Source organism: Heterodontus francisci, chromosome 7 (assembly GCF_036365525.1).
Source record: "Heterodontus francisci isolate sHetFra1 chromosome 7, sHetFra1.hap1, whole genome shotgun sequence".
Lineage (NCBI taxonomy): Eukaryota > Metazoa > Chordata > Chondrichthyes > Heterodontiformes > Heterodontidae > Heterodontus > Heterodontus francisci.
Window position 1 is genome coordinate 97,978,581 of NC_090377.1, and position 17,015 is coordinate 97,995,595.

Here is a 17,015-nt window from a genome sequence, read left to right on the forward strand (position 1 = left end):
ATTACCTCCCCTCCAAATGTCATTCAGGGCAAATGCAGTAAAATGTGTTATTTATGCTTCTTTGCAAGAAATCGCATAGGGTAAGGTGTTCAAGCAGTAAGACATCTCTGTCATGTCAAATGCACTGCTTGCATCCAGAAGATCTTTAACAAAAGAATCTAGCAGTACCTAATCGTTGCTTTACGTGAGAGGAAGTCTCATCACCAAGAGTCTGCAGTACTTCATTCCTTTCCCACAGTGATTCCTTCTTCTGTCATTGAGACTTGACTATCGCTCGTTGCGCTGAGTGTGGTTCCCTGTGAAATTAACCTTTGAGGCACTGCAAGGTCCTGCGTGGGTGAGGAACAGTTGGTTTCATTTCGATTAGCGCCGTTTCCGATGCCTTCCTCCAGGCTGGGGCCTGAAAGACAGTGTACGACCGCACTTTGAACTGTTCCTCCATTCCTGTACCCTTTAGAACACCTCCTCAGGTTGTCTGCAGAGACAATTTTAAAAGAGTGCTTGCCATTCGGCTGGTAATCAAATATTTCGACAGTTCTTTCATTAATAACAGAATGTGTTTGAACAGGTTTCTTCCACTTAGGTCTCAAACCAGGTTTCTGGTCAAACTTTCTCTCTTGAACCCACTCCCCGGTTAAAGGTTGCCAAGCTTTGTCATTTACCCATTTTTGTCTAGTCTTTGCTCTGATCCTTTGATCAATGTCATAGAAAATATAGAAAATAGGAGCAGGAGTAGGCCATTCAGCCCTTCAAGCCTGCACCGCCTTTCAATACAATCATGGCTGATCATCCAAACCAGTACCCTGTTCCCGCTTTCTCCCCATATCCCTTGATCCCTTTAGCCCTAAGAACTATATCTAACTTTCATGAATTCAATCTGTTATTTCTTGCTTCAAATCTAATTGTTGCTGTCAAGTCAAGGAGTCAGAAAGCGTAGAGGTAATAAAAGAACTGCGAGTAAGTGGTGTATGCATTTCAGCACCATATATTAAATAATATGGTGTTCGAGGAAACACTGTCCCTGATGTACAGATGGGAACATTATTTAGTCATAACTGTACTCCTGGAATGATGGCGGCCCACTTATTCCCTCTGATTCTCAACAGATCGGTAAATAGCTTTTTTACTTCCTGGTTTTTACGTTCCACCAGTCCCGCTGACTGTGGATGATGTGGTGTGCTGTGTTCTAACCCAATCCCCCTTTGCACACAATAGTCTTTAAAAACCTTGGAAACAAAGGCTCCACCTTGATCAGAGTGTAGGATTTTGGGTGCACCAGCTACAGTAATAATGTCAGTAATAGCATTGACAAGTGCGGTTTCTGAAATAGTTTTTGTGGGGACCAGCCAGCAAAACGAAGTGCAGGCATCAATACAAACTGTTCGCCGGCACAGTGGTTAGCACCGCAGCCTCACAGCTCCAGGGACTCGGGTTCGATTCTGGGTACTGCCTGTGCGGAGTTTGCAAGTTCTCCCTGTGACCGCGTGGGTTTTCGCCCGGTGCTCCGGTTTCCTCCCACAGCCAAAAACTTGCAGGTGGTAGGTAAATTGGCCGTTGTAAATTGCCCCTAGTGTAGGTAGGTGATAGGGAATATGGGGTTACTGTAGGGTTAGTATAAATGGGTGGTTGTTGGTCAGCACAGACTCGGTGGGCCGAAGGGCCTGTTTCAGTGCTGTATCTCTAAAAATAAAAAAAAAAGAACCTTATACCCCATTGATGGGGGTAGTGGTCCAATGAAATCAACACAAAATTGATCCATTTTGGCTTCACCGGAGCCAACGTTGGCTGTTTAATAAGTGATGATTTTTTAATCAAGTTACGACTCACAATTTGTCACATATGTTTTACAGGCTTTAAACATGCCTGGCCACCAATATAAAGGAGTTAATTTACATAATGTTGTTCGGGCACCACTATGTGCCTGACCTAGACCTTTGTGAGCTTCTTTTACAAGCTGTTCTCGTTTGCGATTCGGGGGTACCTCCAGGACACCCTTGGGCAACTTAATCAGTACATTGCCAGTCGGGGTCTCCGAATAGAAGTACTTTGATGGATATTCTTTTGGATTCTCTTTCATTGGGACTAATAGCTGAATCAGTTCCTCATCCTGATTACCTGCCCGTTCTGCCCTAGTGATTGTATTAACTATGGCAGGCCCCTCTCAAGTGGTTGTCATGCAGACTGAATGTTTTGTCTGTCCATCTGCAAGACTATTGCCCTTTGAATGTATTGAACCAGTGGTATGCCCGGGTACATAAATTACCTGACAATTACGTTTCTCCTTTCGCAAATGGAGAATATCTTCCCACAACGACTTGTGTTTTATGGGTTTACCTTTATGGTTTACAATAGTTACTATCTGTACAAAACAATCTGGGCTTAATGGGATCTGCCTTTTCTAAAGCATACCGTAATGCTGCAGCTTCAGCATTCTTAAAACGTGTCAGGACCTAACCTCAATTAGGATTTAAAGTGAACTTTAAAGGAAATTTCCAAACTTCAAAAGTAGAATTAGGAAATTCTGATTTAAGACCCACAAACCGTGATCAGGAGTTTGCCATCTATAGATTCTTAAATCGGGGTCTTAATATCACTGACTGGAAACATTCCTTCCATACTTACAAATCTAAAATATACATTAAAGAATAACATATAAGTACAGGATTCTGTTAACAACAAGACCACATTTTTGGGCGCCAACTGAAGTGATTTATGACTTTAACCCCTTATAGGCGAAGGCCTGCTACCCGACCCAAACCCGACGGGACCCGATGACAAGTGTCGGGTTCGGGTCGGGTCGGGTTGCACTTCTGGGTCTGGTGTTTGGGCTCGGGTTGGGCCAGGTCGGACACGCTCTGTCACAGGTAAGTGGCTCCACTGTTAGTGTGATCTTTTGACTGGAAAGGTGGTTTTGTTACAGTTATTTTAAGCTTGTGCAGACCAGCACCAAAGTGAAAAACGGAAGGTAAGTTAACTGATGATCGGGTCAGGTTGGGTCGGGCGTGGGAAAAAATGGAAAGACTCGGCCGGGTCAGGCTTGGGTCGGATGTGGTTCTGTCGGGCTCGGGTCAGGCTTTTTTTTGCAGAGACGAACAGGCCTTTACTTATAGGGACTAAACCAAATCAGGAGTACATCCCTGTAAATCTCCTTTAATCAAGTTCAAACCAGACAAATTCTCAGACACTTATTTGGATCCAAAGAATTGTACTAGCTTTCCCTCAAAGAAAGACAATCAACAGAAAATATTACTATCTTTCGGATAGCCTATTTTTAATTATGGCTAAGTCATAAATATCCCAGATATTATAAGGGTCTGGGAAACTCTCTTCAATACGTATCTCTCCACATAAAGAGACACAGCGAGAGGGTTCTTGTAACTGTATACAGAATATTGCATGAGATGATTTATTAACTTTTATATATTTATTAAAGAAATTCACATGCAATAAACTTCTTAACTGGATACGTATATCACAATATCAAATATTACTGAGAGATGTGATACATAATCTTATTTCTAACATAGAATCCAAAAGTTTAACCTTGCTAATGTTACAGCAAAATTATCTTAGAATACCCAGAATATCCATCAAAATTTAAAGTAAACTTTTACCTTAAATCCCCTGAGTAAGGCATGGGGTGAGAAGTGTTGTTTGAGGATACAACACCTTTAAACTTTGCTTTGAAAACCTCTCATTTTTATACTGTTTCTAAGGTGTCAAATGACTTCCTAGCATTTAGATGTGACCTTCCTGTGTTCCTTTTGAAATCCATATTTTTAATTACCATTTCCACTTAATGTTTTACTGAACTTTGTTTGCTGTGAAGTTGTGAGTTTTTATCTGGTCAAAATGTTTATAATTGTGTTTATTTAGCCTTTCTCGTTCCTGTGAGTACATTCCATTTATTGTCAATTGCCCTTTCCATGGCACCCCAAAGCAACCTCCAATAAACCAATAAAAGGTTTATTGCTACCTGTTACTGACAAGATATTTCAATGTGTGTGTTTATCTTCCAAGCCCCTGACAACAGAGACACAAATGAATTTCCCAACTTGTTCATAACAGGGACCTTGAAATTTTCTAACTTCTTAAAGGGGAATGTCAGTGAGTTCTAAAAATTGACCATCCATTCAATCTCTAACTCTAAAAGGCATAATACACTATTTCCAAATTCTACTTAATTAAGCCTATTATATTCCATCACAACATTTCCTGAAGATGTCCAGAATATTGAACTGCTAAGAATTTCAGGATTAATTTTTTAATGGATAATAATTAGATTTTCACACTGTTGGAGTTAATTGCAGAATAAGTACAACAATTTAACAAAAATCTGGCAGAGTGCTGCTGATTGCTCAAAACTACAATAAAATATTTACCACATGTGCATAGTCTTAGTTACTTAGTTGCTTTTAATAGAGCCCAGAAAACCTGTTGTATATCATGAATGAACTGAATTTAAAATGTATGACTAAACCACATTTATATGCAGAAAGTCTAGTCAGTTGGTGAGAAGCTACCTTACTAAGGTTCTGTAACTATTTGATCTTTTCAGATTCAGAAGCACAGCACTGATGTTATGGTCACTTTAATTATTATTGATCCAAGGATGCATTCACACTACAGTTGTAGCTTAGGTGTGGTGCAGTTTGGGTTTGCACCAATGCTACAATTGCTGTGTGAATGCAGCCTTATCTCAACACCAGAAGAAAGTTGACTGGCAGTCCCTGGTATAGGTTGTCTCACCACATGCTTTTCTTCAGTCAGTTTAGGCTGTGCCCCTAATATCACATCCCAAGGTAGCGGTTTTAGCTTTGCACTGATGCTATAGTTGTGGAGTCTGAGTGCACCCCAGTTTGACTGGAATTATTTCAAAGACATTTAAACAGATTGGATCAGTTGGGGCAGTAGATGGAACAGTTCAGTGAAGCAATAATGGAAAGGGATTATGGGAACTGTGTGTGAATTGGCTCCAGTATATCACTAAGTGTAAATTTGCAATGTTACTTTAATGTGCTGCATGCCGTAGGAAGATCATTTGTGCAATGACCTTCAAATACCGTGATTTCTTTGGCTGTTCTATTTCAAACTGCAACTAGTTTTGAAGCGGCCACATTAACTAATTTTCTTCTTGTGTGTTACAAGCTAATTAACCTCAATAGTATTAAATGTTTGTAAATATTGGGAAATTGTGAAGGTTTTATCCTGGTATTGGTCCACTTACGTTGAGTGCAGAACAGCTTCAAAACTATTACAGAACCAGGCTCCAAGAGTTTTGCATAGGTTGGTCTTAAGGGGTTATGCTGGATATAAAAAGCATCTATGTGTAGCTATAAGGTCATCAAAATGCTGTAATAAAATGTGAAGTGACAGGATATATTAATACTCACTTAGCTGTAGGGTGAAAATAAGGTACCTTGTTATCATTTGTAAGGTTTTTCCAACCTAGTGTCAAGCACCCCTTAGGAGGTCAGCTGTTAGTATTGCAGGCAGTGCAGGAAAAATGTATTCAGCTTTGATATTCTTTGATTTAAATGAGAGAATGTGTGGGTGACCTGATTAGTTCCAGCAGTGAAGAGCTGGACTCAGAATAACAGGTCACATTTATAGTTGGCTATTTACCCTCATTTGATAAACTCCAGTAAGGTCTCATTTGTCTGCCATACATAGTCCTCCATCACAGGGGATGGACAGATGAATTCCACCCACGCATGATGAACTTGATTGATCACAGAAAGCAACACAATCGGTTTGCAGCAATGTAGGAAAATGTTTTACTTTGTAGAAGAGAAGTTGTGATTTCCTGGCTTGGATTGAGTCTGTTTATTATGCAGTAAATGTGGTAACTCTTTTGTTTGCATCAAGTTTAAATAGTATGTGGTTTGAGCAGTTGGGCACCCATAAATCTGTGTATGAAATCTGCGCATTGTTTGTTCCTTTTAAAATAAATACGAGTTTCCTGTTATAAAAACAAGAAATGCTAGAAATACTCAGCAGGTCTGGCAGCATCTGTGGAGAGAGAAGCAGAGTTAACGTTTCAGGTCAGTGACCCTTCTTCAGAACTGACAAATATTAGAAATGTAAAAGGTTTTAAGCAAGTAAAGTGGGGGGTGGGGCAAGACATATAACAAAAGAGAAGGTGGTGCTAGGACAAGGTCACAGAGCATAACTGACCAGAAGGTCATGGAACAAAGGCAAGCGGTATGTTAATGGTGTGCTGAAAGACAAAACATTAGTACAGAGAGGGTGTGAATTGACTGTAAAGCACAAAGCACTCCAAGCACAAACATTAATTTTTTTTTAAAAAGGAAATGGTGGGTAGGCACAGTAGAAACAAACTAACCAAACTAAAATGAAATGCCCAAATAAAAAAGAAAAAAGAAAAAAAACTAAACATAAAAAGGGGAGGGGACCGTCATGTTCTGAAATGATTGAATTCAATGTTCAGTCCGGCAGGCTGTAGCGTGCCTAATTGGTAAATGAGATGCTGTTCCTCGAGCTTGCGTTGATGTTCGCTGGAACACTACAGCAATCCCAGGATAGAGATGTGAGCATGAGAGCGGGGTGGAGAGGGGGGGGCGGTGTTGAAATGGCCAGCAACCATAAGCTGAGGGTCATGCTTACGGACTGAGCGGAGGTGTTCCGCAGTTTACTGTTCTCCCGACTAGCTCTATTAAAGACTGTTTAAAGTGCAAGAAAATGTCTATCATGCTCAACTCATCCATTTTCTAGGGCAACATCTCCCTGGAATTTCTGGAGGCAGATGCGTGCATTTTTGTATATTCAATATTCACTATAAGCCCACCGATTCAGACTGCTATCTTGACTACACTTCCTTACACCCTATTTCCTGTAAGTAGTCTATTCCATTCTCCCAGTTTCTCTGTCTCCGTCACATCTGTTCTGACAATCTTCCATACTAGCGCTTCTGTTATATCTTCCTTTCTCCTCAACCAAGGATCCCCCCACCGTGATTGACAGGACCCTCGATCATGTCAGTTCTATTTCATGCACCTGCTCTTACCCCTTCCCCTCCTTCCCAAAACCATGATAGGGTTTCCCTTGTCTTCACCTTCCATCTCACCAGCCTCTATATTCAACGGACCATCCTCCACCATTTCCACCACCTCCAGTATGATGCCACCACCAAACATATCATCCACTTGACTCCCATTTCAGCATTCTGAAGGAACTGTTCTCTCTATGATACCCTAGTCCATTCCTTAGTCACCCTCAACACCCTCTCCTCTTCCTACGACACCTTTCCATGCAAGTACCCAATATACCCTTTTACCTCCTCCCGTCTCTCTGTCCAAGGCCTCAAACATTCTTCCCATGTGAAACAGTGATTTACCTGTACTTCTTTCAATTTAGTATACTGTATTTTCTGCTCATGATGTGGTGGTCTCTACACTGGGGAGACCAAACGCAGACTAAGTGATCACTTAGAGGAACACCTCAGTTCAGTCCACAAGTGTGACCCCGAGCTGTCAGTCACCTGTCATTATAATTCTCCATTTTGCTGCACTCTGACCTGTCTTCCCGTGGCCTGGTACAGTGTTCCAAGGAAGCTCAATGCAAGCTTGAGGAACAGCACTTCATCTTTTGACTGGGCACTTTACAGGCTTCTGGGCTCAAAACTGAGTTCAACAGTTTTAGTTCATAACCTGTGCCCCATTTTGTTTTGTGTGTCCTTCCTGGTTTGTTTTTTTTCTTTTGTTTGTCTCTTATTTCCTATTCTTTTCATTCGGATGGCAGCTATCCTGTCATTCGTACCTCCTCCAGACACATCCTTTGTTTCTTTACTTGTCCCATTATCCCTTTGGCCTTGCATCAGGAAACCTTTTGACATTTAATCTCTCCTGCCCTCCACCCTACCACAGGTCTTCTCTTTTCTTCTTCTTCCCACATTTACTCCTTTCACTTGCTCAAAACATTTCTAACTTTTCCCAGTTCTGATTAGAGGTCACAGATCTGAAATGTTAACTCTCTTTCTTTGTCCACAGATGCTGCTGGACCTGCTGAGTATTTCCAGCATTTTCTGTTTTTATTTCACATTTCCAAAATTGCAGTATTTTCCTTTTGTATATTTTACCAGCTCTACTTGTGTGTTTGTGGCATCAGTAGGGTACAGTAGCCTAACACTTATGATCTTAGACTAGCAATCCAGAGGCCAAGAATTCAAATTCTACCACGGAAAATTGTGAAATTAAGTTCAATAAATTTGATAGCAGAAAACGATGTCCATGAAAGCTGCTGGATTGTTGTACAAACTGAACTTATTCGCTAATGCCTTGCAGGGAAGGGAGTCTGCCTGTGCTACCTAGTCTACTTTACACATTATTGTAGCTCCCCACTATGAGGTTGACTCCCTCGGCAACAAATCCTGGCTGGCCAGTGTTGCCCACATCCCAAGAACAATTTAAAAAATCTATACTAAGATACTCCCGTAGTGTAAGCTGCGTAAGGTGATTGTTGATGGCAGTCAGAGGCCTAAATGGACAGAATGTTTGGATAGTATATTCATGAGAGGAAAGCAGGGAGGTATCAAAGTCTTGAGTGGAAGGATTCATGTCATAAATTTATGCATCAATTATATCTTTATTTAGAAGGGAGAATTCTCTTAAAAATATAAGCGATAAGAGGGTCAGAACTGAAAATTACACACTGTACTGATGTTTTAATGACTTATGACGTGTCAAATTTGTAAATGTACGTGGTGACTCATAAGCAAGGTGTGGTACTATGGTAATATCCTTTAGAGAAGGAAATCTGCCGTCCTTACCTGGTCTGGCTTACATGTGCCTCCAGACAAACGGCTGTGGGGTTGATTCTTAAATGCCCTCTGAAATTGCCTAGCAAGCTAGTCAGTTCAAGGGCTATTAGGGATGGGAATAAATATTGGCCTAGCCAGCGATGCCCACATTACACAAAAATGAATTTTAAAAAAGTTGGGACATTGGGACTGCTTCTGGGGGAGATGGGACCTGTACAGTGTCGACGGATTGGGACCAGTACCCTCGTGGGGTGCTTTGCTAGTGCTGTGGGAGAGTGTTTAAACGAATTTGGCAGGGGGATGGGAACCAGGATGTAGCATTAAAAAGGAGAAACAAAGTGCACAAAGGATTGGGAGAGACAGATAATCCTAGAGTAAGAAATGGTAAGGTATTACGTGGGGTCAGACTAGGTGCAAATACAGTTCAGGTTTACAGTGTATGCATGTTAATGCACAAAGCAAGTGGTAAGTATGTTTGGTGAGCGTCAGGTGCTGATAGCCACATGGGGATATGTTGTAATGGTGATAATGGAGACCTGGCTCAAAAAGGGCAGAACTGGGTACTAAATATTCCTGGAAACAAAGTGTTCATGAAAGAAAGGGAAGGAAAGAAAGGAGAAGGGGTGGCTGTATAGATTAAGGAGACTATTACAGTATTGGGGAGAGGGAAGTAATCTTGGAGGTGTCAAAGACAGAATCTATTGGGTTAGAGTTAAGAGTAAAGGTGCCATTGTACTATTGGGTGTATTCTATAGGCCACCAATTAGTGGGAAAGGTATATTGGAAGAAATTTGCAGGGAAATTACAGAGAGGTGAAAAAACGATAGGGTAGTGATAATGGGAAACTTTAATTATCCTAATATTGACTGGTATCATAGTAGCGTAAAGTGCAGAGAGGGGGAAGAGTTTCTGAAGTGTATCCAGGCGAATTTTCTTAAGCAGCAGACTTCTGGCCCAATAAGGAAGGAGGCATTGCTCGATCTGGCTCTGGACAATGAGGTGGATCAAGTGTCAGTAGGGGAACATTTAGAGAACAGTGATCATTGTATTGTAAGGTTTTGATTAGCTATGGAAAAGGCTGAGGAGCGAGCAGGTCAGAAGCTGGGAATTCTGCTCCAATTAACGCATCTCCTGACTCACCAAAGCCTGTCCACTATCTACAAGCATAAGTTAGGAGTGTGATGGAATGCTCTTCACTTGCTTGTGTTATGATCTCAGTAGAGACTGCCAACTTTAAAACAAGAAATATGAACTTCCCAGACCGATTAAAGAATTACACAACAAAGATTTCACATTTTAAGACTTTTAACAACGAAACTAAAAATCAACATTAACCAATCAGTACTTGGTAGGTAGCTAATACACTGAATTACAGAGGAAGGCATTTCTCATTAACTTATTAACACACTGGAAAACCACGCACCATTTTTATACATTACACAGTGTTCTCATTGAAAAAGGTATCCTTGCAGTTAAAAGTTCCAAACTCCTCTCAGCTGCATTGGGTTGGATCTCCCAGTGTCCTTCTCAAGTCAACGTCCTCTTTGTTCACTTTTTCTGAGCAAATTTGAGTGGACTTCCATTAATAAGGCAATCTCTAGTGACCCCGTTGGTCTTTTCTTCTCCGTAAACCTTGAGCTTTCGACCCTGGTTCAAATCTTAGAATCCTTTTTCTATAACGGTGATCTGAGAGCAACTGTTGCCCCAGAAACCGCCCACCAGTTTCTCTCGCGTTCTCTCTCTCGCGTTCTCTCTCTGGCTCGCTCTCGCTCTCTAGGCTGCACAACTGAATGCTGGTCTTTGTTTCTTCCTTTCAATGCCCAGACCTAGAAAAACCTCTCAAATTTATCCAGATCAAAAATCAATAGTCATTTGCCTTTGACAATTCTCAGAGACCATAATTCTGATTATAGCAAAACCACCTGGACCTTCCTTTGTTTCCAGGTGTTAAAAATTGCAACTCAAATCTGCATTTTGGAACTCCTGGCTCCCTATTTACAATCTGAGTCTAGGAGAGCAAAATCCATTGACCTTTTGTTGTTACACCCTGCTTTCAAAAGGGTTTTTGATTTGGGTTCCTTGTTCTCATGGTAAACGACATCTCTGGCTTGTTTGGGAAGATTTTGTATGAGCTCACACCTTTCCTCCAAATGTCCATTTTCACTGCATTAAAGATCACAGTTTTTAAAACATAACTGTACTACAAAGTCCAGCGTTCATAACACCTCCAACAACACTCAAGAAGCTCGATATCATCCAGGACAAAGCAGCCCACTTGATCGGCACCCATCCACCACCTTAAACGTTCACTCCCTCTACCACTAGCACATCGTGGCAGCAGTGTGTGTCATTTACAAGATGCACTGCAGCAACTCGCCAAGGCTCCTTGAACAGCACCTCCCAAACCCACAGCCTCTACCACCTAGAAGAACAAGGGCAGCTGATACATGGGAACACCACCACGTGCAGGTTACCCACCAAGTCACTGATTTGGAACTATATCGCCGTTTCTTCACTGTCGTGAGGTCATAAACCTGGAATTCCCTTCCTAACAGCACTGTGGGTGTATGTGCACCACATGGACTGCAGCAGTTCGAGAAGGTGGTTCACCACCACCTTCTCAAGGGCAATTAGGGATGGGCAATAAATGCCAGCAACACTCACATCCCACAAATGAGTAAAAGAGAAAAGAAGAACGGGAGTGGACCAGCGAATTAAAATGACAGGCGCCCACAAGCTCAGGGTCACACTTGCGGACTGAACAGAGGTGTTCCACAAAGTGATCACCCAATCTGCATTTGATCTCCCTGTGTAGAAGAAAGCACATCATGAGCAGCGAATACTGTGTACTAAGTTGAAAAAAGTACAAGTAAATCACTGTTTAACCTGGAAGGTGTGTTTGGGGTCTTGTGTGTTGAGAAAGGAGAAGGTAAAAGGTCAGGTTTTGCACATCCTGCGTTTGTATGTGAAGGTGCCATGGGAATGGGAGAGGTGTTCAGGGTGATTAAGGAGTGGACCAGGGAGTCGTGGAGGGAATGGTTTTAAGTCTTCCTGAGCTAACATGAGGGAAAACTTTTTCATGCTATGAGTGGTTAGAATTTGGAATGTACTGCCTGATAGGGTGCTGGATACAGATCCTACAGTAACCTTTGAAAGAGAATTGGATAAATACTTGAAAGAGGAAAAATTACAGGGACATGGGGAAAGAATAAGACTAATTGGGTTGCTCTTCAAAAGAGTTAGCACAGACAAGATGGGATAAATGGCCTCCTTCTATGCTGTACTGTTTTATGATTCTAACTTCTGTGCACCTTTTCTTGCCATTCTCAAGAGCAGCATAAGATTTTATTTTTGATTATGGGATAGAGAATGTGGTTCTGGTAAAGAGGAAGAAAAATAAACAGGATAGTTACAATCTATTATTTTGTCTGAGTTATATTGAAATTTGATAATCATTCTTACATCTTTTGTTTTGTATTTGTCCATAGGATTCCACAAGACAGAAACAAGAACAAAAGAAAACTGTATCATTCAGTAGCATGCCTTCTGAAAGGAAAATTAACAGTGCCAGTGACTGTATTAGCTTCATGCAGGCCGGCTGTGAGCTGAAGAAAATACGTTCAAATACTCGCATCTATAGTCGCTTTTTTACTTTAGACCTTGATCTTCAGGCTTTGCGTTGGGAACCTTCCAAGAAAGATCCTGAAAAGGCTAAACTTGATGTTTCTTCCCTTAAAGAGGTCCGTGTTGGAAAAAACACAGAGACTTTCAGAAGCTGTGCAGTTGTGGATCAAATTTGTGAAGACTGTTCCTTCTCGTTAATATATGGGGAAAACTATGAGTCTTTGGATCTGGTAGCCAATTCTGCGGACGTAGCTAACATCTGGGTTACAGGCCTCCGTTATGTCACTTCACATAGTAACCAAGCCCCGGATTTGATAAAAGGCAACCAAAATACACTGAGGACCACATGGCTCCATTCTGTGTTTGAACAAGCTGATGTAGATGGTAATGGAATTATGTTGGAAGACAAAGCTGTGAGGCTGATAAAGCAACTCAATCAAGGTTTGAAAGAATCAAAAATCAGAATTAAGTTTAGAGAGATACAGAAACATAAAGGAAAGCTAACCACCAGGGTAACAAAGGAGGAGTTTTATGATGTTTACCATGATCTTTGCACTAGGCCTGAGGTATATTTCTTACTTATGCAAATTTCTAGGAATAAAGAGTACCTAGATGCCAAAGACTTGATGTTTTTTTTAGAAACTGAACAAGGAATGATACAAGCAACAGAGGAAATGTGCCTTGATCTTATACGGAGGTATGAGCCTTCACAGCAAGGCCAGGTGCAGGGTCATCTTGGTATTGATGGCTTTACACGGTACCTGGTATCATCAGAGTGTAATATATTTGATCCAGAGCACAAGAAAGTCTGTCAGGATATGACTCAGCCACTATCCCACTATTATATCAATGCATCTCACAACACCTATCTAACAGAAAACACCACTGGAAGCCCTTCTGATCTGCACGAATATGTTAGGGCCTTAAAGATGGGCTGCAGAAGTATTGAGCTTGATGTGTATAATGGTCCAAATAACGAGCCAGTCGTTAGTAAACGAAACAATGTGACCTCACCAATCAGCTTTCATAATGTCGTTAAAGTGATTAATCAGTATGCCTTTGTAACTTCAGAGTACCCTTTAATTTTGTGTTTGAGAAATCACTGCACAGTAGGACAACAAAAAGTCATGGCCCAGAAAATGAAAATGATCTTTGGCAACAAAATATTTACAGAACCACCAAATTCAACAGAATGCTACCTACCATCACCAGAGAAGCTGAAGAGAAAAATTATATTGAAGGGCATGAAATTGCCACAACACAGTACTTTATCAGAAAGTGATGTGACAGACGAAGATGAAGAAGCAGAGGTTTCCCGAAGGTTGACTGATACATTTTTTGTTACTAAGCGGACCATTCATCTGTGTAGGGAACTCTCTGATTTGGTCACTCTATGTCAGACTGTGGAATTCAAAAATTTTAAGTTTTCAATGAAGAATCAGAAATACTGGGAAATATGCAACTTTAGTGAACCTGAGGCACGCACATTGGCAAATGAATATCCAGAAGAGTTTGTGAACTATAATAAGAGATTTCTGTCACGAGTGTATTCTGGCCACTTGGGTTTAGAGTCAAGCAATTTGAATCCACAAGAATTCTGGAATTGTGGCTGCCAAATTGTAACCATCAACTATCAGACCCCAGGCCCAATGTTAGATCTTAACATTGGTTGGTTCCGACAGAATGGGTGCTGTGGTTATGTCCTACGGCCTGCGGTCATGCGTGATAAGGTGTCCTACTTCAATGCCTATACTAAGGGAATAGTTCCAGGAGTCTTACCTCAGGTTCTACATATAAAAATAATCAGTGGTCAGATGTTTCCGAAGCCTAAAGATTCTGGTACGAAAGGGGATGTCATAGATCCATATGTGTATGTGGAAATTCGTGGAATTCCTGAAGATTGTGCAGAGATGAGGACCAGAACTGTTCATCAAAATGGAGAGAATCCTATTTTTGATGAAAGTTTGGAATTTGAAATCAACCTGCCTGAGCTTGTAATGGTTCGATTTGTTGTTTTAGATGATGACTACATTGGGGATGAATTTATCGGCCAGTACACTATCCCATATGAATGTCTGCAGTCTGGTTATCGGCATATTCCGCTGCACTCATTCACTGGGGAAGAAATTGAACTTGCTACGCTTTTTGTTCATATTGCAATAACTGACCGAAGAGGTGGGGGAAAGGCTCACAAGCGTGGATATTCAGTCAGAAAAGGGAAGAACACAATAAAATATTCCATGTTAAGGAGTACTGGGATCAAGGTTATTGATGATACATTCAAAATTGCAGGCCATCCATTACGAGAAGCTGCAGATATCCGAGAAAATGTGCAGGTAATTAATTATTGGAGATAAAATCTTTTGTAATGTTGAACTAAGCAACTGGTCTATGTATCACTTATAAATTGCACTGAAAGTGAGTACACAGCTGGGTTTGCTAAACACGTAGGGGTGCAATTTACATCCCCTCCTTTAGGTGGGAACTGGACAGAGGCCTGAGCAAAATAGCACCACAGCACCTACTGCTCTGATTCCAGCAATATCTGGGCCTCTGCCATTTTTGTGGGCTACTTGACATGAATGGGCCAGGTGCCTGCTGCAAAATGGCAGGAGCCTTAGTAGCCTTCGCAAATTGGGATTTTGTGGCAACCCTCCAAGGCCTCGCCCTATCTGTGTCACCTTTTTCAGTCCTACCACCCTCTGAGATCTCTGCACTCCTCCAATTTAACCTATTGTCAATCTCTGATTTTAATCACTCCACCATTGACAGCCATGCCTTCAGCTACCTAGGCCCTAAGCTCTAAGATGTTCTTAGGACTTAACTCTTCCTAACATCTCCTTATGTGGTGTCAAATGTTGTTTGATAACGCTGCTGTGAATCGCTTAGGGACATTTTACTACTTTAAAGGCAGTATATAAATGAAAACTTTTCATTGCCATTTATGGGAGCTTGCTGCACATAACTAGGCTGCCACCTTTCCTACATGATAACAGTGACAATAGTTCAAAAATACATCATTATCTTTAAAACGCATTGGGACATCCTGAGGTCATGAAAGGTGCTATTCAATGAAAATGTTTCCTTCTTTTAATTTTTTACCAGTCAGTTAGTTGGTCCTCTAGTTGTCCTACCACCACAGCTAAGGGATGAGCCCAATCCAAATTTTTGAATGCAAAATATGATCTCTGTTCATTACCTTGTTGCAGCAGAAAAATGTCAGGGAATTGTACTTCTGTTCTTTACTGCCATTGCACTGTGCATGGATGCATTTTTGATGTAAAGTGTGATAATGGGAATGTTAGTAAGCATGTGTGTTAATAAATTGCTGATGTTAGGATGCCTGCAGGTTTGTATTTTTTTTTAAACCCTATGCCCTTGAGCTGAAATATTCGGAAGACCAAAGCCATTTTGCGGTCCCCATGACAAACTTTGTTCCACAGCCACCGGCCCCATCCCTCTCCCTGGCAACTGTTCGAGGCTGAACCAGAATGTTTGTAATGTCAGTGTCATATTTAACCCTGAGATGAGCTTCCGGCTACATATCCGCTCCATCACCAAGACCATCTATTTTCACCTCCATAATGTTGCCTGACCCCACCCCTACCTCAGCTCATCTGCTGCTGAAACCCTCATCCATGCCTTTGTTATCTCCAAGCTCGTCTATTCGAATGCACTCTTGTCTGGCTTCCCACATTCTGCCTTCTGTAAACTTGAGGTCATCCAGAGCTCTGCTGCCTGTGTCCTAACTCACACCAAGTCCTATTCCTCCTCACCCTTGTGCTCGCTGGCCTACATTGGCTCCTGGTTAAGCATTGCCTCCATTTTAAAATTCTCATCCTTGTTTTCAGATCTCTCATTGGCCTTTCCCCTCCATATCTCTGTTATCTCCTCCAGCCTCACAACCCTCTGAGATATCTGCGCTCATCCAATTCCAGCCTCTTGAGCATCCCTGATTTTAATCCATTCACCATTGGTTGCTGTGCCTTCAGCTGCCAAGGCCCTAAGCTCTGGAATTCCTCCCCTAAACCTCTCTGCCTCTCCACCTCTCTTTCCTCCTTTAAGACACTCCTTAAAACCTACCTCTTTGACCAAGCTGCTGGAACCACTCAGCGGGTCTGGCAGCATCTGTGGAAAGAGAAGCAGAGTTAACGTTTCGGGTCAGTGACCCTTCTTCAGAACTCCAGCATTTCTTGTTTTTATTTCAGATTTCCAGCATCCGCAGTATTTTGCTTTTATCTTTGACCAAGCTGTTGGTTATCTGCCCTAATATATCCTTATAGGGCTCAGTGCCAAATTTGCTTTATTACATTCCTTTAAAGTGCCATGGGGCATTTTATTGAATTAAAGGTGCCATATAAATACAAGTTATTGTTGTTGAAATGGCTGAATCTTAGTTTAACATAATTTGGTTTAAATGTCAGTTCAAGAAAATTTTATGCTATTGTGAGGACAAAAAAACCCCAAAAATGCATCAGAATTTAAATTTAAATAGCTTGTTTTAATATTCATTCTTTAATAGTGTATAGTGTTGAAGTCCAGAAAGTCAGTTGGTGAAGGATATAACTGGAGCCAATCTGTACACACCTTTAAAGGCATTTATTTACACAGT

General features: G+C 41.3%; 1 protein-coding gene across 2 annotated transcripts in view; it reads left to right on the forward strand.

Moving 5' to 3' along the window:
* Positions 1-17,015, forward strand: part of plcl1 (phospholipase C like 1) — a 546,809-nt gene that overhangs the window by 384,830 nt on the left and 144,964 nt on the right. For both annotated transcript variants that reach the window (XM_068035700.1, XM_068035701.1), the window contains one exon: positions 12,268-14,739. In XM_068035700.1, the coding sequence (XP_067891801.1) occupies positions 12,268-14,739 (2,472 nt within the window). The remainder of the gene's footprint in view (positions 1-12,267; positions 14,740-17,015) is intronic.